The sequence below is a fragment of the Ascaphus truei genome, chromosome 2 (assembly GCF_040206685.1).
Source record: "Ascaphus truei isolate aAscTru1 chromosome 2, aAscTru1.hap1, whole genome shotgun sequence".
Classification (NCBI taxonomy): Eukaryota; Metazoa; Chordata; class Amphibia; order Anura; family Ascaphidae; genus Ascaphus; species Ascaphus truei.
In genome coordinates this window covers 480,542,263-480,567,745 of record NC_134484.1, presented here as the reverse complement: position 1 = coordinate 480,567,745, position 25,483 = coordinate 480,542,263, and the positions used below count along the sequence as shown (strand labels likewise).

The 25,483-nt window shown below is 44.9% G+C and overlaps 1 protein-coding gene across 1 annotated transcript; it reads left to right on the top strand.

The window, feature by feature from the left end:
* Positions 1 to 7,817: 7,817 nt before the first annotated feature.
* Positions 7,818 to 23,607, top strand: LOC142488394 (uncharacterized). The gene is made up of 6 exons (XM_075588874.1): positions 7,818 to 8,459; positions 8,679 to 8,792; positions 9,172 to 9,285; positions 9,788 to 9,901; positions 10,117 to 10,230; positions 21,854 to 23,607. Exons 1-6 carry the CDS (start codon positions 8,441 to 8,443, stop codon positions 23,605 to 23,607), a joined length of 2,229 nt encoding a protein of 742 aa, XP_075444989.1. The 5' UTR covers positions 7,818 to 8,440.
* The last annotated feature ends 1,876 nt before the right edge of the window (positions 23,608 to 25,483 follow it).

Sequence of the window (25,483 nt, the reverse complement as noted above, 5' to 3'; positions counted from 1 at the left end):
AACGCAATGTTGCGTCGCTGTCACTTAGCGCAGCCTAAATATGACAAGAAATGAAACATAACCTAAAGTTTGGGATAGCAGTGGGAAATGTAAGAGAAAGTGTTACATGCTTTCCCTGTATTGTATGTCTTTATATAGCGCCATTAATGTACATAGCGCTTCCCAGTAGTAATACACGTGGTAATCATATAAATAACAAATAATATCAATAACAAATCATGGGAAAAAGTGCTTCAGACATAAAAGTAACATTTAGGAAAGAGCAGAGCGATTCTGACAGCAGCATTTAGGATAGATTGTAGGGGAGACAGGTGAGAGGCAGGAAGGCCGGACAGCAGGAGGTTACAGTAATCAAGACGGGAGAGAATGAGGGCCAGAGTTTTAGCAGTCGAGCAACAGAGTAACGGGCAAATCTTTGTGATATTGCAGAGGAAAAAGTGACAGGTTTTAGAAATGTTTTGAATGTGAGAGGAGTCGAGTGTGACCCCTAAGCAGCGTGCTTGGGCTACTGGGTGAATGATCATACTTCCAACCGAAGGAGGTAATATGGGCACAATGCCAAACCCTCTTCTCCCAGGTAATGCCTCATGATAAGTTATTTTCTGCCCTAAGCAGGAGCAGTCATCACGATGTTTCACCTGCAGAAAACGGGGCCACCCCCTTTTTTATGTCAGGGTATTGTGAGATTATTATAAAGAGAGGTCACTCAGAGTTTGTATAAGATAAGGTTTGTCGTTTATTGTAATACAACAAAATAACAAGATTAGCAAAATAAGCTAACAATCCATATCTATCTATGCAGTGATTATTTACTTAGTATGCCTGTCATACTTACGAACGCAAAGGTATTACGATATGTCATGCCAGTCTCGGTAGGTCTTGTCTCATGTGGCTTGCCACTCGGTTCTGTCTAAGGCCCCGGACACGCTTACCGCTGGCGTGCTGAGGCGCGCTGAGGCTCAGGGAAAGCGGGTGCTTTCCCTGGCCTTGCGGTTGCTTACCGCAAGCGCTCTCAGCAGGCCGTCCGGGGGCGGACACGTCACTAGCGCGTCACGGAGCTGGTTCGCCCTCATTGGGCAAACCGCTCACGTGAGCGGCCTGTCTCGCCGGCAAGCGGGGGAATTTTAAATTCCCCCAAGACCTGCGCTTCCGCAAGCGCGCGGAAGCGCACGTGTGCCCCTACTAAAGCCGCTCTAATTGCGGCTGTAGGGGCTCAGTGCTGAGCGGGAGTGCGCGTCAGCACGCTTCCGCCAGCAAGCGGGAAGCATGTCCAAGGCCTAACATGGCGTTATGCTAACTTTTTATTGTCCGTTTCGTACGTGTAGTACGTGATCATTATCTGTGGCTACTGACTTGTCTTACTGGCAGATTAACCACAGGGTGCCTACAGTTCAAGTAACTTCTCCTTTATGCTAAATACCTGCCTCTTAACGACATATGTTACAACAATACATCCTAGCCATTTCCTGGCAGATCAAAGAAATTATATCTGCAAATTTCTGGTAACTGATATTATCTCCAAAGCAAGAAAAAGTAGTTAATATTGCGACAGTATGTTCTAAGCTGTACTAATTCTGTTTGCAATCCAGGGGGAGCATATAAGGGAAATAAAACAAAAACAATATAAGTGTAGACAGTAAGATAAATTATGGGTTCGCTGTATATTGTGTCTTGGCTCTATGTGCAGCCTACTCACAAGATGTAGATATAAAACGGGCAATAGTGAACAATTTTTGAACGGGAAGAACTTCTGTTGCGGTTAAGGTGAAGACCTCCAATCTCAGCAAGACAGTTGTATATGTAAAAAAAGGGAAAATACCCATAGTGCAGACCAATCTTAAAAAACGTAACTTTTATAGGGCTTAAAAATGCACACTTACAATAAAAACATTCAAATAATGCATATATCACAACACTGTGCTGGAAGAGAGTATGCTCTGGACGTCTGGCTCACCCCCCGCCTCCGGTTTGCAATCGATATGTGCGACGCTGCTGTGATTAGCTCTCTGCCTCCTGAGCTCCCTCCGAGGCGTGCCGTCACGTCACATCCGGTTAGTTGCGACACGTCACTTCTGGTTGGTTGCGACATGTGACACGCCTGACGAAGCCACGCATCGGATTGGCGAAACACGTAGAGTGGTACCCGCCCATAGGAGGAGAGAAGCAAGGACAGAGACAGCAAACCCAGAATTCACAACCGGAAGTGATGTGTCGCAACGAACCGGAAGTGACGTGTCGCAACTAACCGGATGTGACGTGACGGCACGCCTCGGAGGGAGCTCAGGAGGCAGAGAGCTAATCACAGCAGCGTCGCACGTATCGATTGCAAACCGGAGGCGGGGGGTGAGCCAGATGTCCAGAGCATACTCTCTTCCAGCACAGTGTTGTGATATATGCATTATTTGAATGTTTTTATTGTAAGTGTGCATTTTTAAGCCCTATAAAAGTTACGTTTTTTAAGATTGGTCTGCACTATGGGTATTTTCCCTTCTTTACATATACAACTGTCTTGCTGAGATTGGAGGTCTTCACCTTAACCGCAACAGAAGTTCTTCCCGTTCAGGAATTGTTCACTATTGCCCGTTTTATATCTACATCTTGTGAGTAGGCTGTGCATACGAGCCAAGACACAATATACAGCGAACCCACAATTTATCTTACTGTCTACACTTAAATTGTTTTGGTTTTATTTCCTTTATATGCTCCCCCTGGATTGCAAACGGAAATCTACAATTTGGGGGACCAGAGAAACCAGTCCCTACCAGCTGGGTTTGAGCAGGGGGTTTTAATTCATTTTGCTTTATTCACGTTATTGTCACGTTTTTATTTAAATATTTTGTATCACTGGATTATTACGTATATTCACTTTATATTTTTGAGTGAACACTATTAGTGCTAGCGCCTTTTCTGTCACTATCACACAGCACTAAGCTGTACTAAGACACATTACTATGCCATTTATGCACATTATGCTACCTGTAATTTCTAACAATTATGCTATATATGTACCTTATGCTACCTGTAATCCATAACAGAGGTAGTTTGGGAGGAAGTATGAGGAGCTCTGTTTTTGCCATATTAAGTTTAAGGAGTCGGAGGGCCATCCAGGATGATATCGCAGAGAGACATTCAGAAACGTTGGTTTGTACAGCAGTTGTAAGGTCGGGGGTTGAAAAGTAAATTTGTGTGTCGTCAGCATAGAGGTGATATTTAAACCCAAGAGATGTTGTTAGGTCACCTAGAGAGAGTGTGTACAGAGAAAAGAGCAGAGGTCGCAGGACAGAGCCCTGGGGTACCCCCACAGAGAGATCAATAGAGGAGGAGGTGTTAGCAGAAGAGACACTGAAAGTACGGTGGGAGAGGTAAGACGAGATCCAGGATAGAGCTTTGTTCCGAATACCAACAGTATGGAGAATGAGAAGAGAGTGGTCCACGGTGTCAAATGCTGCAGAGAGGTTGAGTAATATGAGCAGAGTGTGATGACCTCTCTCTTTGGCAGCATGGAAGTCATCAGTTATTTTAGTGAGGGCTGTTTCAGTGAAGTGAGCAGTGCGGAAGCCAGATTGTACAGGGTCTAGGAGAGAATAGATGTTGAGAAAATGGAGCAAGCGAGAGAATACAAGACGTTCAAGGAGTTTGGAGGCAAAAGGCAGGAGGGAGACAGGTCGATAGTTAGAAAGACAGGTAGGGTCAAGCTTGCTGTTTTTGAGTAATGGTATAACTGCTGCATGCTTCAAGGAGGATGGAAAGGTACCAGAGTAGAGGGAGGAGTTAAAAATGTGTGAGCGTAGGGATTATAGTAGGACCCAGAGATTTTAGGATATGGGAGGGAATTGGGTCAAGAGAGCAAGTGGTAGAGAGAGGATAAGGTCAACAGTGACACATCCTCCACTGAGACAGCAGAAACAGAGTCAAGGCAGGAGGAGAGTTTGGAAGCGGTGTAGGATGGGAGGAGGAAACAAAGGGGATGTTCTGACACATGGATTCTGCCTTTTCCTTAAAATAGTCAGCAAAGTCCTGAGGTGAGATGGAGGCAGAAGAGGCAGCTGAGGGTGGTTTGAGTAGAAAGTCAAAGACAGAGAAGAGTCGGCGTGGGTTAGACTTGTGTGTATTGATTTAGTGAAGAGAAGTAGGTTTGTTTTGCTTGAGGATAGCATAAATTTGTAGTGAAGGAAGTCTGCGAGAGTGTGAGATTTCCTCCAGAGGCGTTCAGAGGAACGAGTGGAGGAACGCAGCATGTGCATGTCGGAATTTATCCATGGTCTGGGATTAGAAGGGTGAGGATGGCAGAGAGAAAGCGGGGCATTGTGATCAAGAGAGGATAAGGCAGAGTTGTAGTTCCTGACCAGGTTGTCAGGGTCTGTAGCAGAGCTGAGAGAGGAGAGGGAGGAGTGTAAAGTGGAATCAAAGGCTGGTAGGTTAATAGAGCAGTGGTTTCTGCAGAACCGAGGGGGAGAAGGGGAGAAGCGAGAGAGAGATTGAGATGAGGTGATGGTCAGAGAGAGGAAAAGGGGAAATGGAGAAATCAGAGAGAGAGAAAAGTTTTTTTTGTGAAAACCATGTCTAGGTTAGTGGCCATCCTTGTGGGTGCTGGCTGCAGTCTACTGTTGAAGACCAAAAGAAGAGGTTAGAGAGAGAAAGCAGGATGCCCAAGGGAGAGAGGGGTCATCAATGTGGCAATTGAAATCCCCAAGGAGAAGAACAGGGGAGTCTGAGGAGAGAAAGAAAGAGCCAGGATTCAAAGTGAGAGAGAAAGGCAGGAGGGGGATGAGTAGAGGTAGGTGGGCGATAGATGACCGCCATGTGGACAGGGAGAGGAGAGAAGATCTGGACAGTGTGAGCCAAAATGGAGGGAAAAGCCAAGAGAGGGAGGAATAGGAAGGGTTCGGTAACGGCAGAGAGAGGAGAGCAGGAGAGAGTTATTTATCCATTTATTAGCATAGTAAAAATATACACTCGCATGAAAGAAAGTCCTGGTCAGCAACTGTAAAGGTCCGTGCACTCTTCCGTGAAAGAGAGTTTCCACTCCCGCGTCCGGTGTGCACCTGGGCCTTACAAGGCTGAATTAACGGCAAAACGCGTTGCTCGAATTTTGTCCAGAGGAGGTTTCCGTACGGACTTTTACAGTTGCTGACCAGGACTTTTTCATGTAAGTGTATATTTTTAGTATGCTAATAAATGGATTATAGTTGAACCTAATATACTCTCCATACATGTGACCTGATAACGGGGGAGGATTATGTGACAAGTCGGAGGGGCAGGGTACAGCACTCTTCGGTTCAAAAAGCCAAGTGTGAGGCTGAACACCAGAAATCAGGATAAGACCCACCTGTTGGACAGAAGTTTGGAGGAAAGAAAACATTTAAGGGATCAAGTACTTTCACATGGCCGTGTAAGTAATGCTATATTACATTTCTATCCCAGTCTGGTTCTGCTAATACCAGTGTGAGTGTATTGACTGTGGTTTACAACCCTTGTACATTACACTGAGTACTATGGTGGTCTGGTTATACTCATAGCCATTCCATCATTGAGATCTGCAAGTTGATTCAAATAGGTTGATTGGAAGAATTTGTTTATTTATCTTGTGCTCCCCCATGTTTCTTTTGTTCACATATACCTAAGGATCCAGGATAGATCCTAGTGGGGTTGAGCTGCAGGAGCCTACTTTGCATCAAGTGCCCCCGTTATTTGGGGTCCACTTGGGAGACATTAAAACGACGGTAATATTTATTACTATCTTACTTTTTTCTATCTGTCATTGAGGTAGCGACCAAGTTTTCTTTTATCTAATATGGGCCCCTCTGAAGATCCTCTAGGTACTCATTTATGCTAACGATAATGATACAGCTGCTTGGCCATCTTAACTTTCTAGAGTGGGGGGACGAAGCTCTGCTCGGTACCACTGATATCGGGCTCAAGTCCTGCCCAGGCATTTGTGCCGCGCCGATTATCCATCACCCACCATGGACCCTAGGTCGGCGCTCGGCTGGAGCCCATCAGGGGTATCAAACCTGGTTGTGCGTGTCTGCATCGTTTCATCCGGTGTTGTAGCTGGGGTTGTTGGTTGGGCCGGGCGTCTGTGCTATGCTGCCTCCACTCCTGGCTAGCCTCAGACCGGGCACCTGTCTCTCACCCGTCCCTCGAGTCCCTCGCCCTGACCTTGGATGGTCGCGGCTCCCTCCCGCAGATCTGGTCGGGGCGCAGGGCATGGAGGAGAGGGGAGGGAGGGAAGCGTCCGGCACTACACCAGAGCTCAGAGACCCAGTGCCATCATGGAGGGGTCGGAGGGAAGCATCCGGCTCTCCGGCAGAGCTCCGGGACCAGCGTGGAGGGGGAGGGAGCATCCAGATCTCCAGCAGAGCTCCAGAGCCCTTGCACTGCTCTCCCAGTCCAACCCTCCCTCCCCCCCCGATCTTCCATGTCCCCCTCGCCGCCTCCTCTCCTGGCTCGCTGGCGCTCCTCCGACTGGACACCCAGGTCTCTTTCACCTCTCCTGCCCGCAACCCTCTCTGCCCAGGACAGTTGCGGCCTCCACCCGCAGTTTTGGTCATGGACGAGGGGGTTGGGATGCGGGGCACAGGGGGGATCGGGGTGTGTGGCATGGAGGGGGTCTTGGCACTGAGCACTGTGGGGGGGGGGGGAGAGGTATCATGTCCGGTATGGATGTCCCCCCCGGAACCTGTGTGTTGTGCCCGATCTCCTACAGCACTTGGGACTCCAGCTACGCTTGGAGCTCTGGAGCCCACGTGTTTTTCTCATAGCCGGATCTCCCTTGTTGCGCTCGCCGCCAGGCCCGCAGCTTGTGGGCCGGGTGTACTCTGCTTTAAACACGGCTTTTAAACATAGCCTGGAATGAGATGCAAAGCCAATAAACCCACTCACAGACAGACTGACTTATTGTGTTTACAATACTTGTATTATACGTGTAGATACGTTCCACAGATATAACACACAGAATAGTGCTTTTGGTTCAGTATCAGAATATAACTATTCCGGTGGAAATTATCTGGGTCGGGATGCAGTGATCCCGTCATAATAGGACGGGCTTATAAGGGTGTGAGCAGGTCAGAAGTCTGTGTCCTACCTTCAGATGGGCAGAGCCTATTCCCTCATGTCATGTGCTGACATTGAGAGACCAGGGGAAAATAAATAATCAGTGAGTAAAATGTCAGTGTTTCCCCAGGCCCTCCTTTATATAAGCATGTCCTGCCAGGTACAAATGTGCTGAATGTGAGAAACTGGAGGTGATCGAGGAACAAATTAATGAGGGTGTGAGGGATCAAACCCCCCTATTTATTATGGTGGGGTAAGGTGAGGGAAGTTACTGCACTGGTTCCTCTGCATTACCCACTTCTCACCGTATGAAATAGGAAAGTGAGACTGTGTCAGTATGGAGCAGAACTGCTGGACCTGAGAGAGTATCGGGAGCATTTATCAAAGTCTCACTCATGTACAGTATCTGCTTTTTATTCATACTATGGACCTGTACAGTATGTTACTATGTTACACTATGAGGACTTTACTGGTCTTTTGTCTGTTAATCTCAGACTCTTTATACTTTTCTAGATGGTTATATTGTGACACAATCCTGAGCCATTAAAGTTTTGCAGTGTTTGAAATGAAGTTCCTGTTTGTGAATGGACCATATGTGTTTTTTGGTGCCCCTGTCTTCTCCGACTCCTTTGGGGTTAATGATTTAGGTTTGAAAGAGCTGATACTAAATGCTGTATATTTGTCCAAAAAAATGATCATTCCAATTCTGTTTTATATACAGGCACATTCTAAAACCCAACACATATAGATTAAGTAACCTCCGGTCAGCACTTCCAGAACAGCACTGCCCACTGCCAGCACCTCCAGAGCAGCACTGCCCACTGCCAGCACCTCCAGAGCAGCACTGCCCACTGCCTGCACCTCCAGAGCAGCGCTGCCCACTGCCAGCACCTCCAGAGCAGCACTGCTCACTGCCAGCACCTCCAGAGCAGTACTGCTCACTGCCAGTACCTCCAGAGCAGCACTGCCCACTGCCAGCACCTCCAGAGCAGCACTGCCCACTGCCAGCACCTTCCAGAGCAGCACTGCCCACTGCCAGCACCTCCAGAGCAGCACTGCCAGCACCTCCAGAGCAGCACTGACCACTGCCAGCACATCCAGAGGACCACTGCCAGCACCTCCCAGAGGACCACTGCCCACAACCAGCACCTCCCAGAGGACCACTGCCAGCACCTCCCAGAGGACCACTGCCCACTGCCAGCACCTCCCAGAGGACCACTGCCTTCTGCCAGCACCTCCAGAGCAGCACTGCCCACTGACAGCACCTCCACAGCAGCACTGCCCACTGACAGCACCTCCCAGAGGACCACTGCCCTCTGCCAGCACCTCCACAGCAGCACTGCCCACTGACAGCACCTCCACAGCAGCACTGCCCGCTCCCAGCATGGATCCACACTTATTAAGTGAGTAGAGGAGATATTGTGGTGTCTTTGAAATCTGCAAGGAGGGAATATCTGATTATTTTGCAGTTATGCGAGTCAAACACCCAAACTAATCTTATTTTTTTATGGAACCACCAGCAGGTAAGAAGATAATATATCTTCACCTCTGTCATGTTTCTGCCATAAGGGCTAGTAACACATTTCTAATAAAAACAATGATTTTCCTTTTCTTGTTGTCAGGTCTCCCAGTGGATGTACCGGAGAGGTTAGAAATTAAGTCAGAGAAGGAAGAGGCGAACACTGAGGAACATCTGACCCCAATAAAGGAAGAAATAGATGCTTTTCCTGTTTGTGGTAAGTACCCTTACATCCTCACTTGTCTTTATTCAGTATGTTTAAAACATGGACTGAAATGTGTACAATATTTTGGGAAATAATATTAAAGCGTGCATACAACTATAAGATACCTGTCCTAATGAAAAAAAAATGATTTATCTAAGGTTATATTGGGAATATTATTGTTATTGAGGTTTGAACATTGGTAGCTCTAAAATGTTTTCAGCACTCTGGGGTAAAAACTTCTTCAGCACTCAACGGGTTAATAATTAAGTAAAATCAATCACTTCACCCCTCCCCCATAGGAATCAGTATGGAGTATTTCTGTATACTGATATCACAAGAAGCGCCCCCACTCCCAGCTTTACATGATGGATTTCCCTTTTCTTGTTGCCAGGTTTCCCAGTGGTTGTACCGGAGAGATTAGAGATTAAATCAGAGAAAGAAGAACCGAACGCTGAGGAACATCTGATCGTAATAAAGTGTGAAACTGTTCCATTTCCTGTCTCTGGTAAGTAAATTGTGCCCACTGTCAGCACCACCAGAGCAGCACTGCCCACTACCAGCACCTCTAGAGCAGCACTGCTCACTGCCAGCACCTCCAGAGCAGCACTGCCCACTACCAGCACCTCTAGAGCAGCACTGCCCACTGCCAGCATCTCCAGAGCAGCACTGCCCACTGCCAGCACCCCCAGAGCAGCACTGCCCACTGCCAGCATGGATCCACGCTTGTTTAGTGAGTTGAGAAGATATTTTGGTGTCTTTGAAATCTTCAAGGGGGGAATATCTGGTTATTTTGCAGTTATGCGTGTCAAACACCCAAACTAATCTTGTTTTCTTACAGCAGGTAAGAAGACAATATATCTTCACCTCTGTAATGTTCTGCCAGAAGGGCTAGTAATACATTTCTTTACTAGAGGTATTATATTATACCAATATCAGAGGAGGTGAAATCACAAGAAGCGCCCCCACTCCCAGCTTTACATGATGGATTTTCCTTTTCTTATTGCCAGGTTCCCCAGTGGATGTACCGGAGAGTTTAGAGATTAAGTCGGAGAAAGAAGAGACAGACACTGAGGAACATCTGACCCCAATAAAGGAAGAAATAGATACATTTCCTGTTTGTGGTAAGTACCCTTACATCCTCACTTTTCTTTATTCAGTATGTTTAAAAATGAACTGAAATGTCTGAAATATTTTGGGAAATAATATTAAAGCGTGCATATAATAATAAGATACCTGTTCTAATGAAAAAAAGGAATATTAATAAAATACATTTAAAAAAAAATGCTATTAGAAGATATCCGCTTTACATGATGGATTTCCCTTTTCTTGTTGCCAGGTTTCCCAGTGGTTGTACCGGAGAGATTAGAGATTAAGTCAGAGAAAGAAGAACTGAACGCTGAGGAACATCTGACCCCAATAAAGAGTGAAACTGTTCCATTTCCTGTCTCTGGTGAGTCCCTTTTCCCCTTTGTCTGCACAAAGGGATGTTATCTTGTTACAAGGAGCATGGTCACATTTAGCGAATATTCATGGTTCATTGCCTCTCATAGGAAGTCACCAGGCCTGCTGGGTGTTCTGGAACAAGCCACATGCAGCAGAGTTAGAAGTGCAATATGGCTCTCAAACACGTATAAAGGTTGGAAATGCAGAGTTATGGGTATCTGACCATCAATAGATGCAATCAAACGCATTTGGGAAAACAAATTCAAGGGACCCTTCCCTAACTAACCTGGTTCCCCAGCTTAAACAATACCCTCTCATTTAGGGTCATTAGATACGCAATAATAGCCACAGTCTTTAGACATAGCTTAACTGATAGATGGGGACAGCGTCCCAAGAGTCCCGGCAATTCTTCCGGACAGTGAAAGTCATGATGGGGGTGTCCTCACCGACTGGATACGGGGGAGCAGCGTGCCTCCAGGTGAGAAAATGAAGCAGCAAACCTAGGTGCCATAAATACCTGTTCCTTAATTAGGATAGCAGGTGAGGGAGGACTAGATGATTAAACTGACGAGTTTTCATCCCTCTATCGGCAGCCTGTAGGATGATAGTTGTGGTGCGTTTACGCCGATAATTTTCTCTTTCCCTCCTTCCTTGGATAAGAGCTTTGCAGTGCTTCTGAATAATTTGAATGCTTTTCTCCCTTTTCAATACGTTTAGTCCACTTGTGAGAGAATCCTGTTCCTTGCGTACATCTCGCAATTCTGCTCTCAGAGCCTCAATCTCTTCCTGGCGCTGGCTCTCAGTGTGCACGAACGTATCCCTCATTACGTTTAGGAACTCTGCCTTCATTACGTCTAGGGCCTCTACAAATCCCTTTGCTAGGGCCCCATCAGCTTGCCTTTCCCAGGTTTCTTTCTCCTGGTCATCCTGACTGTTGGGGATGGAGCAGCGTCTCTGCTCCTCTAGCTCTTGCTTCAGTTTCTGGACCTTCTCGTGCTCCCTCTCATACTGCTCTGCGGGGACACATTGGGTACTCAGACGCGCATTACTGAAAGGACACCACTTTGTGTGGTCAGACACGACAAATTTTTTCTTCCATTTTTGCACTTTCAGATGTATTCTTCACCCTGACCTCTGGAGGTGCTATTGCGTCAATACTTTTCACACTTTTCCCTGTGTATGCTGTATGCAGAACTGGTAGTCATACACAGTAGGAAAGACTTTACTCACAGAGTCTGTGCCATTTTAAACCCCCACATTTATTTGCAAACCCACAGACTTTTTAGTGTCGGCCCACATTCTCCACCATAAGTGACAAACGCCACAATTGCGTAGCACGGACGTCTGTCTGGGCTATTTCCGAAACAGTATTCTACGGTTTATGTAGAAAAAACACAAGAATAAGAGGTAGCAGTATAGTGCGTAACTCAGACTTCTGCCTGTTTTATTTCGTCCCAGTAGGGGACTGCAGATTCAATAGATACATGTTGGAGACACTCGGCCAACTTAACTCTATGCCAAGGTGTCACGGTAGACCAGGTCATACCAACAAATTAATACCGGGATTCTGGACTGAGCACACAAGATGAGCAAAATAAATTGTAATTTATTTCCTTTTAAGACAAACGCACAATATTCACAATTACACTGGATAAATCACTTATTGGGTAGGGGAAACGAGATCAAATTTCCACGGAACTAATGACTTGAAAACAAAGTCTCTGGGCACCCCTGCACACATGCAAGTGGGTGCGCGATTTGAGCCGTGCGACAGTCCTCGTGTAGTGACATAACTTGCCACCCCTATATCTTCGCCGAAGGGAAAGATTTCGTAATGTACTTACAGGATTTGTTCGGGAATCCTTAGCTCAAACGAATTCTGGAAGAGGGTGCAAATCTTCGTTACGATTAGGTTAACCCCTCACACTCCGGAACCGCAAGTGCTAAACCTTGGACGTTTATTGGTTGATCTTAGGTGAATCTGACTGGGACTGGGCTGCAGGCATTTTTATAGGGTTATGGGTCCTATACCTAACATATACACCCAATCCTCTCGTGGAAATAGTTTTCCCCACCTATCCCCGACTTGCCAGTACCTTACAAAAAGGGCAGAAGTTGCTTCCCGGTTTGCACAGGGCATGTGCGAACCTCACACCTGAGCTACTTAGCATACCAGGCCCAAGCTCTGACCTGGCGACAGTAAGTTTGGGGTTTGGCTACCAAGTGTGAAGCGCCCATACTTCACACCGGTATCTGGTACTTACAAATATCCTGGCCACCTTAACACCTTGGGTCTTTAAGGCTTTTCAACTCCGGACTTCTCATAGACACTGGGGCACCACCTTAGCAAGGTGCCTTTTGAAGTTCGGAGATGAAAAATCCCTCAGCTCATTCATCCATAACATATTTTCGACATCATTATTTTACAAGCGTTATATTGATGACCTGATTATTATTTGGGAAGGGGATTCACATTCACTGGACACTTTCATTAATTCACTTAATTCCAATATGTTGAATCTTAACTTTACTTATGAACACCATATTAATTATTTAGATATCACTTTATTTATTGACTTTACAGGAGAAATACAGACTGACATTTATAGGAAACAAAATTCCAGAAATACCTTTCTTAAAGCGGATAGCAATCACCCCAGGTCACTCATCCGGGGACTACCGAAGGGCCAATTCCTCCGCCTAAGTCGGCTTTGCTCTAACGAGGATTCTTTTGATCAACAGGCCACCGAATTGGCAAACAAATTTTCTGTCAGGGGCTGCAGAACAGGGGATATAGAGGAGGCTTACATGAATGCCAAACTCTGTACTCATGCTGAGTTACTGTCTTATGGTTCGACTGGTTCTAGGCAGGGGGTTTAAATCAAGGAGAGACCAGGGAACTCCCGAAGGGTCCAATCCGCTGTTTATTACACGGCATAGATCAAATCCGCTCAATAATCCAGAAACATTGGGAAGTGCTCACCTTGGAGGAAGACCTTGGAGCCAATTGAACAAGGACCAAAAATTGCATTTAGAAAGGCTAAATCCTTGGCAAACTATCTTTCGCCTATGTTATTTACCTCCAGGTCAGACAGTGTTCATGAATTAAATTTAATACACTGTTTTTTTTTTTTTCCAAATGTGGTAAATGTGTATTTGTTGCTATGCCAATCCTATCAAATCTATTGATATTGTACACAGTAAGAAAACACACACAATTCCAGATCTTATTCATTGTAATTTTGTGATTTATTACTTAACCTGCGGTTGTGGTCGAGGATTCGTTGTGCGGACAATCAGACCAGTGAAGGTCAGAATTATGGAGCACATTCGTTCTATTAAAAAACTAAATCAGATGCTCCCAGTTTCCAAACATTTTACACATTGTACATTGGGAAACTTGTCCACCTTTCATTTTTCAGCGATTGAAATATACCTGTTCCTACATGAGGGGATTGAATCTATACCTGTTTTTACACGAGGGGATTGAATCTATACCTGACACTACACTAGGGGATTGAATCTATACCTGTTCCTACACGAGGGGGTGATAGCATTAAACAGCTTAATCAGCGTGAGATGTTTTGGATCCACTCACTTAATACTCTATCCCCTTTTGGGATTAATACAGAATGGGACCTAAACATTTTCTTTAAGCTATATTATTCCTTTGCCCATTCTCAGGTTATATAATACTGTGTGTTTCATATACATTTGTTTCTATCATTGAGATACATATGTGTCTCTCTCTAGTCACATTTGATGAGTAGTATTGTATCCTTACTGTGGCAATGTGGTTTATTTATTTACATCTCATTCATTATGTATATTCCCCTTATCAAGATTCAAATTGTTCTTTGCCTTGGTAGTTGAGTTTACATTTATTATAAGTATATTATTACATGATTATATTATTTATTTATAAAATATTTTACCAGGAAGTAATACATTGAGAGTTACCTCTCGTTTTCAAGTATGTCCTGGGCACAGAGTTAAGACAAATAATACATGGTTACAAATACAGTTACATAAATGAATAGGGTATACATTATATACAAGACATTGCATGCACAGTTAAAGAAAATATATATTATGGGCGTATGAAACAGTTACAGACCAGATTAAAATGTGAGACAGCCTTAAATTTGAAAGAACTTAAACTGGTGGTGGATGTGAGAATCTCTGGTAGGTTGTTCCAGTTTTAGGGTGCTCGGTAAGAGAAGGAGGAACGGCCTGATACGTTGTTGAGCCTTGGGACCATGAACAGTCTTTTGGAGTCTAATCTCAGGTGATAAGTGCTGCATGTGGTAGGGGTGAGGAGCTTGTTCAGATAGCTGGGTAGCTTGCCCATAAAGAATTTAGTGGCAAGACAGGAAAGGTAAACTTTGCGCCTAGACTCAAGTGATGACCATTCTAGTTCTTTGAGCACTTCGCAGTGATGTGTGTTGTAGTTGCATTGGAGATGAAACGACAAATTGAATTGTAGAGGGTGTCAAGTTTGCTAAGGTGGGTTTGAGGTGCCGAGCCATATACTATGTCTCCATAGTCAATAATTGGCATTAGCATCTGCTGTGCGATACGCTTTCTGACCAGGAGATTTAGGGAGGATTTGTTCCTGTAAAATACCCCTAATTTGGCATAGGTCTTGGTTGTCAGGGTATCAATGTGCAGTCCGAATGTTAAATGGGAGTCAAACCATAAGCCCAGGTATTTAAAACTAGTGACAGGGGTTAGGGTGGTGTTAGCGTTGGTTCTAATCAGGAGCTCAGTCGCTGGAAGCTTTAAAAATTTAGTCTTGGTCCCAAATACCATTGTTACAGTCTTGTCAGTGTTTAAAAACAGTTTGTTTTGGGAAATCCATTTTTCGAGTCTCAAAAAGTCAGACTGAAGTATGTGTTGAAGGTCAAAGAGGCTATGGCTCTGTGCATATAGGATTGTGTCATCTGCATACATGTGTATTGAGGCTTCCTTACAAGCTGTGGGAAGATCATTAATGAACACTGAGAGTAGGGGCCCCAGAACAGAGCCTTGCGGGACACCACAGGTGATATCCAGGGGGTTGGAGTTAGAGCCTGAGATGGACACATGTTGCGGTCTTCCAGATAGGTAGGACTGACACCAGTTTAAAGCATGCTTCCCTATTCCAGAGTTCTGGAGTTTAAGCAGGATAGCATGATCAACTCTATCAAAAGCCTTTGCAAAATCTAGGAATACTGCACCAGTGAGTTGTCCCCGTTCCATTCCACACTGGATTTCATTGCAAACTTTTAGCAGGATAGTTACGGTGGAGTGTTTGGGACAAAAGCCAGATTGGAATTGGCTAGGGAAATTTGTCTTGGTATAGTAATCGCTTAATTGGGAGTGGGCACATTTTTCCATGACTTTGGATAGAATTGGGAGAAGTGAGATTGGCCTGTAGTTTGAGACAGTGTTTTTGTCCCCACTTTTGAAGATTGGGACAACTCTGGCAGTTTTCCAGGTCTTAGGGATATGGCCTGCAGACAGGATAGCGTTGACTATGGAAGCAATTGGTTTGGCAATGGCTGGGGCACCAAGTCGTAGGAACCTATATTGTAGTAAGTCAGGTCCGCATTGGCTGCTTAGTTTTAGTTTGAGGAGCGCTTGTGTAATCTCCTCTTCAGATACTGGGCCAAATTGAAAATTGTGGGCAGTGTTGGGAGGGGGTGGGGCTATGTGCGTACTCTCAGGATGAAATTCAGGTTTGTGGTTTGGGCTGCGTTTCGCTAATAAGTTAGTAGCACACCCCACAAAGTAATCATTGAATGCATTTGCAATGTCGGTGGGGTTTGTGAGAGTAATATCCCCCTTAGTGATATTACTTGGTTGTTGATGGTTTGGAGGCTGGAATATATTGTTGATAACCTTCCAGAAGTTAGCTGGGTTTGATGTATTTTGGTGGAGATTGTCAGAGTAATATTGTGCTTTTGCGTGCCTTGTTTCCCTTGTGCACATGTTCCGCAGGCATCTGTAGTGATTGAGATCCTTGGTAGTGCCAGTTACTTTGTATCTTTTCCACAAGGTATCCATGAGCTGGTAGAGTGCAATAAGGTCAGTTGTAACCCATGGAAGGTGGGCCCCCTGTACCCTTATTTTGCGTAGTGGAGCATGGGTATCGCAGAGTTTTAAGAACTCTGTTTGGAAATAGTCGAGCGCAGAATCAGGGTCGGGAATTAAATCGATTCTGTGCCATGGGCAGTTGGTAAGTTTTTAAATGTACTAGAGAGGAGAACTTTAGGGCTTGAATGGGGCGGTTTAATTTTCCTTACACAGTACACTATTGCATGGTCACTGAAAATGTCAGGAAGGATGCCAGAGGATTTGATTCTGCTGGGGTTTGAAGAAAGAATCCAGTCTAGCAAGGAATGGTTATGCGATTTCAGGTTTGTCCGTGTGGGTTGGGAAATGAGTTGTGATAGGTTAAGTGACTTGAGTTGTATCTAGATTTTGTGGTTTTTAGGGTCAAGCCAATTGAAGTTGAAATCCCCAAGAACTAGCAGCTCACTCTTCTCATTCAGAGAGGAAATGGAGCCAAGAAACTGGGTGATATCAGTCAGGGATTGTAGAGGGGCTTTAGGGGGGCGGTAGATGCCAGCGAGCAAGATGGGCTTAGAAAAGGGGAGGCAGATTTTGCCAACTAGAATTTCAAAAGAGGGTGGGCTTGGGGGGCAATTTAACAGTGTAAATTGAAAGGTGCCTGCAATATTTGGTGTTACAGCTAATTTAATTAATCTAAGAATGTTATTCTCTCCACGTCCTATCAACTTTTAAATGTTATGCTTTTTCATTTAATTTGTATTGTCTTTGAGTCTATTTACTTTTTTTGTTATTCTATTCTTTATTGTGTCCTTTTGCTGGATTTCTCCCCCACAGTTATACTGCCTTCTTTCCGTGGTTACATTTTCCGCGGACTGTTTTGTTCACATGGGACTTTTTTACCTCGGATACAGGTAGGCAGTGTTTCCGGTGGGGAGTACCTATAACATGACACTCTAGACTCAGGAAACCACTTTTTGATAAAGCGCCCATGGCGAGAAACGCGTTAGAGGTTTCTCTTTTGACTTAGGCTGTGTGTCTCAATAAATCTTTTATTATTTTTCTTTTTTTGCCTCCAGTTCTTCTTTTCTGCAGTGGTCCTTTTTTTCTTTGTTTTGAATGTGAGAGGAGAAGGAAAGAGAGGAGTCAAATATTACACCAAGGCCGCGTGCTTGGGAAATTATATGAATAGTATTTTTGACTGACAATATGACACAAAAGGGAGCATTTTTTTATTTTTTTTTCAACTTTACTTTTATTGGGTTTTCCATGCATACATATCACCAACAATTATCTCAGGAATTGTGAGGATTCGGGGATTGCGTTCCTTGCGGCGCGGTTCCTCCTCTTTACGTAATAGTACCGCAGCGGCTGCTGCCTCCGATCTGCCCCCCGCTGGTGCGCGCACTCCCGCTCTGTTTACAGAGCGCGTGCGCACCCGCGCCTCTTCTACCAGGTCACAGACCTTAGCTCCGCCCCCTCAGTCACGCCGCACCTCCGCTGCGCGCGGCGTGCACGCGTGACGTCGCGCAACGAGCCCCAGCTGCGAGTCAAGATTGCTGTGAGCCCTTGTCTCTTGCAGCCTATCCTTTGCATCTGCAGAGGCTCCGCCCCCACTCCGCCTCCTCTCCTACTGGTTCCTGTCTCCTATAAGAAGCTTCCTCTTCCTGTCATACCTTGCTGAACATAACCTTATGTAGCCTTTGCGTGTGCCTGTCTTGTCCAGCCCAGTCTTGTCTTGTTCTCTGCAGTTAACCTCTCGTGTACCGACCTGGCTTTACTTTTGGATACTCTCTGGCTCCTGACCTCTGGCTTACGGATAACGACGACGAGTACCTCTCCAACCCCAGACCACAGGCTTACGGACACCAACTACGTGTATCTCTCCAACCCACGGACCCCGGCAAGTATTGGATTAACCCTTTCTACATACCCAGACCCAGCAACGCTACAAACCACCTTCTGGGCTCGCCTCCGTTACTGTGTGTGTGTGGCACAGTCCTTCCCACCTCAGTCCCGGGGTCAGGTCTTGTTTGTGGGCTCGCGCAAGCGTTCCAGGAATCAACTGTAACCCGTATCTTTTAACAACACGTAACATGAATATGACATCAACTGAGGGTAACATACATTCCACAAACATGACTCACCAAACGGACGAGACACAACCCAGACAGGGAAGAAGGGATAGGAGGGGGAGGGGGGGAGAATAGGGTGCCGCTGCCGTTGCATCCGTCTTTTCGAACTCCTGGCTTCTTCCCTACTAACCGGGCTCTTCTCTATCATCTACTCTAACCGTCCGTCTCTATGTGGTCGTGGACCCTGCGTTGTCAAAGGAGAACGCACCTGTATCTATCATTGTAGAATTGCGGATATGCTTATCCCCGGGATGTCTGTCTGGACAAGCCAAGGCGTCCAGACTTTTAGGAAATTTGGGCCGGTGTCGTTGACCAACCTCGTCAACTTTTCCATCCGGCAGACGTGCCAAATTCTGTTTCTAATCTTGGGTATTACTGGTAAATCCGATTGTTTCCACAGTGCTGCTTTCTCACACCTGGTGGCTGTTGCAAAGTGCGCGATTAATTTGTGCGACGCATTTGACAGACCCTGGATCTGTCTGCCCAATAGGAACAACCACGGGTCCAGGGGGATCTCCAAACCGAGTATCCTCTGTATCCAATCTCTAATTTGTTCCCAAATCGGGGCCACCTTCGTGCAAGACCACAGAATGTGTTGTAGATCTGCTATCTCCCCGCACTGCTTTGGGCAGAGCGGGGAGTATCCTTTGACAAATTTAAATAATTTTACTGGGGTATAGTACCAACGCATTAGGATTTTATATGTGTTTTCCTTTAACGTGGTGCAAATTGAACTTTTCGCTGCTGCCTGCAGGATCCCGCCCCAGTCCTCGTCCTCTAATGTCTCCCCTAAATCTGTCTCCCACTGTCTCATGTAACTGGGTCTTGTGGTCCTCGGAGTCTCAGGACAGATCACTTCCCTGTACATTCTAGATGTGAGTCCCCACGTGTCCGTAGCTCTAGAACACAGCTGCTCAAAATTTGTTGTTGCTGGTCTAATTGGGAATTTGTTATAAAAATCTCTGATCTGGAGGTATCTAAAGAATTCCTTGTTTGGGATATCCTTTGTGGATTTAATTTGCTCAAAGGTTTTTATATGTATCCTCCCCTCCAGATCCTTTAATCTTGTGATACCTGCCTGTGCCCAAATTAACAAATTACCGCTATTCATTTCTGGAGCGAAGTCTGTGTTGCCGATTATCGGAGTCATTAGGGAGTGTTTGGAAGTGAGGTTACAGCTAATTTTAGTAGCCTCCCAGACCTTCAAGGAATTGGCCATGGCCTGGAGCTCCATTTTGTTGGAGCTTCACTTAGGGAGCCAAATCAGATTATGCAGCTCAACCGGGACACCGCAGTGTTTCTCTAGTTCCACCCACCGCCGCTTGTTCGGATCTGCGTGCCACTGGATAATTTGGCTTAATTGTGCCGCTTTATAATAAGCTAACAAGCAAGGTACCGCCAGTCCCCCTTTTGAAGTAGGCCTCTTCAAATACCTTTTACAATTCGTGGGCTTTTTTTATTCCAAATGAATTTCATAATGTTAGACTGTAGGGAGAGAATGTCGGAGATCACTAAAGGTATTGGCAGGCTCTGGTAAAGATATAACATCTTTGGGAGGAGGTTCATTTTCACACTATGCATCCTGCCAATCCATGATATGCCGCCCCTCATCCATGTCCTGAGATCCTCCCCCAATGTCTTAATCATTTTTGGGTAGTTTGCTTTGTATAACGTTTTGTAATCCCTGGTGAGATATACCCCTAAGTATTTGAAAGCGGAGGCTTGCCATTTAAAATTAAAGTATATTTCTATTAATTTTTCCAATTCTTTGGGTAAGTTTATATTGAGAGCTTCTGATTTTGTCTGATTAATTTTGAAACCCAATATTTGATTGAACTTTATAGGATCGCAAAGGTGTTTGGGAGAGATGTGAGGGGTCTTGACAGTGTTCAAATCACATCATCGGCGTACAGTGCCACCTTATGTGTCTGCTCTCCAACTGTTATTCCTGCTATATCCGGGCTTCGTCTAATGTGCGCTGCTAATGGCTCAATACAGAGGGCGAACAGCAAGGGGGACAACGGACATCCCGGCCTCGTTCCGCTACGGATGCTAAACTGTTCCAACGGGATGCCGCACCCTTGCCGTCGGGCCCTCATACAAAGCTAATATGGCATTTAACAGACGTCCCTCGAAACTAAATGCCTTCAATGTCTCTTTCAAATAGGGCCAGTCTATCCTATCAAAGGCTTTTTCTGCGTCTAGACTTAATACCATGGACTGGATGTTTTTTTGTTTGGCCAGATCAATCAAATCTATAATCCTCCTGGTATTGTCCGCCGCCTGCCTGCCTGCCTTCGATAAACCCTACCTGATCCGAGTGGACCAACCCAGGAAGGACGCTACCCATCCTGTTTGCTATAAGTTTGGAAAAGATTTTAACATCTGAATTGATCAGTGAAATGGGCCGGTAGCCCTTGCAGTCTGCCGGGTCCTTACCAGGTTTATGGATCAGGGAGATTGAAGCCTGTAACATTTGTGTTGGGAAGGAGGCCCCTGCTAGAATTTCTTTAAAGAGTTATAACAGATGGGGAGCTAGCAATTTCAGATATTTCTTGTAGTATAAATTAGAGAACCCATCTGGTCCACGCGCATTTGCTGGTTTAAGTGTCTTAATTACCTCCGCCACTTCTTCTAGTGTGAAGTCCTTCTGTAATACCTCTCTCACATCCCTGCCCAACCTTGGTAGCTTTGCTTCCTGCAGAAATAATTTGAGTAGCTCTGTATTTTTCTGATTGGGGGTGACCTTGTTTCTGCCATACAATGTTTCGTAGAAACATTTAAATTCCTCTACAATTTTTCTAGGGTTGGATGTCAGGTCCCCTAAAAGGGAGCAGTTTATAGTTTGTGTGTCTTACGGCAGAAGCCTACATGGGCAGTAAAGACGCTTCATCACTTAGATTGTAAGCTGTCCAGGGCAGGGATTTCCGTTCCTATTGTCTGATTTTGTTTGTTGCACTTATTGTATTATAATTCCCTGTACTGTATTGTTTCTGCTGTAAAGAGCTGAGTACACTACGGACCTTATTTAAATATATACATACATGGGCGTCTACAGTATCTTTACACTATCGGTTGCTGTCTGGTTTAGTTGATATTATTAAAGCAGAAATATGATAGACCAGGAATTCCTTAACTTTACTTCTCAAAGACATTTTCAGTGTTAATTATTTGGAGGATGTACATTCACCCTTAAATAATGCATACAGTAATATATACAAGTTATATATGTATCAATGATATCACTGTGAGAGCTGCTACAAATACATTTCAGGTCTTCGGGAACAACCACAATTGTTAAACCCTGGGTGAAGAGAATATTTTGTTAATTAAGTATTGGTGAAATAAATTCTTCAGTGTTTTGTATTTGTAATTTGCGTTCAGTAATTTGATTTACAGATTGAAAACATTTGTTCTGTCTTTTTTGTTTACTTCTGTTAGAGATCGGCCTGAATGAGAAAAATAACTTGAGCTCTGATACATCCAGAAGCTGTCTGACTCCTCGCAGCCCAGATGTGACAAAAAACAATTATTCCTGCCACGTTTTAGACACGTGCAAGGAACCAGTGCCACGTGATGGTGAATTTACAGACCTTGTACAGCACACAGCAGAGAAGGACTCTAAATATGGGTCCACCAAAAGGTATGAGAGAGATTTAAGACGAAGCCGTGGTGCTCAGCCTTTTCTCTGTTGTCAGTGTGGAAAAAGCTTCTCACTGGACAGGGACCTGCTCAAACACCTTTGTGTCCCCGCTAAGGAGCAAACCTTCACATGTACAGATGGTGGGAGTGGTTTCTCACTGAAAGGGAAACTTCTTTCACACCAGATGATTCAGAAAGCAGTAAATCATTTTACTTGTACAGTGTGTGAGAAACAGTTGAGTAGTAAGAGGAACCTCTTCAATCACCAGATGATTCATACAGGAGAGAAACCATTCACATGTGCAGAGTGTAGTAAAAGCTTTTCTCTGAAGACTGATCTTCTCAACCATGAGCGGATTCATACAGGGGAGAAACCCTTCACATGTGCAGAGTGTGGGAAACAATTCAGTAGTAAGAAAACCCTCCTCGGACACCAGATGACTCATACAGGAGAGAAACCATTCACATGTACAGAGTGTAGTAAAAGCTTTTCTCGGAAGACAGCGCTCCTCAACCATGAGCGGATTCATACAGGGGAGAAACCCTTCACATGTGCAGAGTGTGGGAAACAATTCAGTAGTAAGAAATACCTCCTCATTCACCAGAGGACTCATACTGGGGAGAAACCATTCACATGTACAGAGTGTAGTAAAAGCTTTTCTCTGAAGACGGAGCTCCTCAACCATGAGTGGATTCATACCGGGGAGAAACCATTCACATGTGCAGAGTGTGGGAAACAATTCAGTATGAAGAAAAACCTAATCAGACACCAGAGGACTCATACCGGGGAGAAACCATTCACATGTACAGGGTGTAGTAAAAGTTTTTCTCTGAAGACGGAGCTTCTCAACCATGAGTGGATTCATAAAGGGGAGAAACCATTCACATGTGCAGAGTGTGGGAAACAATTCAGTATTAAGAAAAACTTCCTCAGACACCAGATGACTCATACAGGAGAAAAACCATTCACATGTTCAGAGTGTGGGAAACAATTCACAGTTAAGAGCAGTCTCCTCATGCACCAGAGGATTCATACAGGAGAAAAACCATTCACATGTGCAGAGTGTGGGAAACAATTTAGTATTAAGAGCCGTCTCCTCAGACACCATATGACTCATACAGGAGAGAAACCATTCACATGTGCAGAGTGTAGTAAAAGCTTTTCTATGAAGACAGAACTCCTCAACCATGAGCGGATTCATACAGGGGAGAAACCATTCACATGTGCAGAGTGTAGTAAAAGCTTTTCTATGAAGAGGGATCTCCTCAACCATGAGCGGATTCATACAGGGGAGAAACCATTCACATGTGCAGAGTGTGGGGAACAATTCCGTATTAAGAGCAGCCTTCTCACACACCATATGACTCATACAGGGGAGAAACCATTCACATGTGCAGAGTGTAGTAAAAGCTTTTATCTGAAGAAGTACCTCCTCAACCATGAGCGGATTCATACAGGGAAGAAACCATTCACATGTGCAGAGTGTGGGAAACAATTTAGTTCTAAGAGAAACTTCCTCTCACACCAGATGTCTCATACAGGAGAGAAATGATTCACATGTACAGAGTGTGGGAAACAATTCAGTTCTAAGAGAAACTTCCTCTCACACCAGATGTCTCATACAGGAGAGAAATGATTCACATGTACAGAGTGTGGGAAACAATTCAGTACTAAGAGCCACCTCCTCAGACACCAGATGTCTCATACTGGAGAGAAACGATTCATGTGTGCAGTGTGTAGTAAAAGCTTTTCTCGGAAGACAGAACTCCTCAACCATGAGCGGATTCATACAGGGAAGAAACCCTTCACATGTACAGTGTGGGATGCAATTCCGTATTAAGAAAGACCTCCCCAGACACCAGATGATTCATACAGGAGAAAAACCATTCACATGTACAGAGTGTGGGAAACAATTCAGTACTCAGAAAAATCTCCTCAGACACCGTATGACTCAGACAGGAGAGAAACCATTCACATGTACAGAGTGTAGTAAAAGCTTTTCTATGAAGACAGAACTCCTCAACCATGAGCGGATTCATACAGGGGAGAAACCATTCACATGTGCAGAGTGTAGTAAAAGCTTTTCTATGAAGAGGGATCTCCTCAACCATGAGCGGATTCATACAGGGGAGAAACCATTCACATGTGCAGAGTGTAGTAAAAGCTTTTTTCTGAAGACGGAGCTCCTCAAACATGAGCAGATTCATACAGGGTAGAAACCATTCACATGTTAAGAGCAACCTCCTCAGACACCAGAGGATTCATACAGGAGAGAAATGATTCACATGTGCGGAGTGTGGGAAAAGCTTATCTCAAATGAGCCACCTCCTCACACACCACAAATTTCATACACGGGAGAAACCATTTCCATGCACATAGTGTGGGAAAAGCTTTTCACAGAGGATCAGCCTCCTTACGCACTAGGAGTGCTTTTCTCTTGTTTTATTATGTTTTTTTGTTTTATGTAGTTTAATAAATTTCTTTTAACTTTCATCCACCTGGTGAGTTGCTGAGTGCTTTTGCATAGCCTCTTCATCCAGCCCATCCTACGTTGATCTCCTGTTTCCTTACACACATGATGATTCATACATGAGATAATACATGTGATTGTTCAAAGTAGGGTTGGGCAATATACCAGTAGCATAGTAATACTGCAGTAATAAAAATGGACGGTAACGCAATACTTGCCATTACTTCTTACCATGGCATTCCTATCAGCAGCTGCAGAGTGGGGGTGGGTTTGGCAGAGAGGCGTGGGGATAGGGACTGTGTCAGAGAGAGGACAGAGTGGGTCTGGTAGAGACAGTGGAGTGGGAGCGAGTCTGGGAGCTCCTTGACTTTCACATGCTGCAGCTATAAGGAATCCTCCTGCTGGTAATCTCACCCCTCCATATTAACCACTTCCCCTCTGCCATGCCTCTTAACCCTTCCATTCCACCATGACTCGACCCCTTTCTTTCCCCTGTATTTCTCTTGGCTCTCACCCGTGCCTCTTGACCCCCTCCTTCACCATGCCCATTAACCCACTCCTCCCCATGCCCTATTAATGTGTACAGGAGAAGGGGGGTCGAGGGGGTAATTGTACATTTTCTTACCATGCACCCCTAATCTGGAACAGCCCACTGGAGACTCTCGCATCCACCACCAGTTTAAGTTCTTTCAAAACTAAGGCTGTCTCGCATTTTAATCTGGTCTGTAACTGTTACATACACATATAATATATATTATTTTTAACTGTGCATGCAATGTCTTGAATATAATGTATACCCTGTTCACTTATGTAACTGTAAGAGACATGTGCAGAGGTACGCAATGGAGACCAGTTAAAGTGAAACTAAAATTAGGCTTTATTGCGGCTGTCCCTTTAACACAGCAGAACATTCAAAATAAGCCAAAGAAAAACCTGCTCTGGTTTGGAGAATATCTAC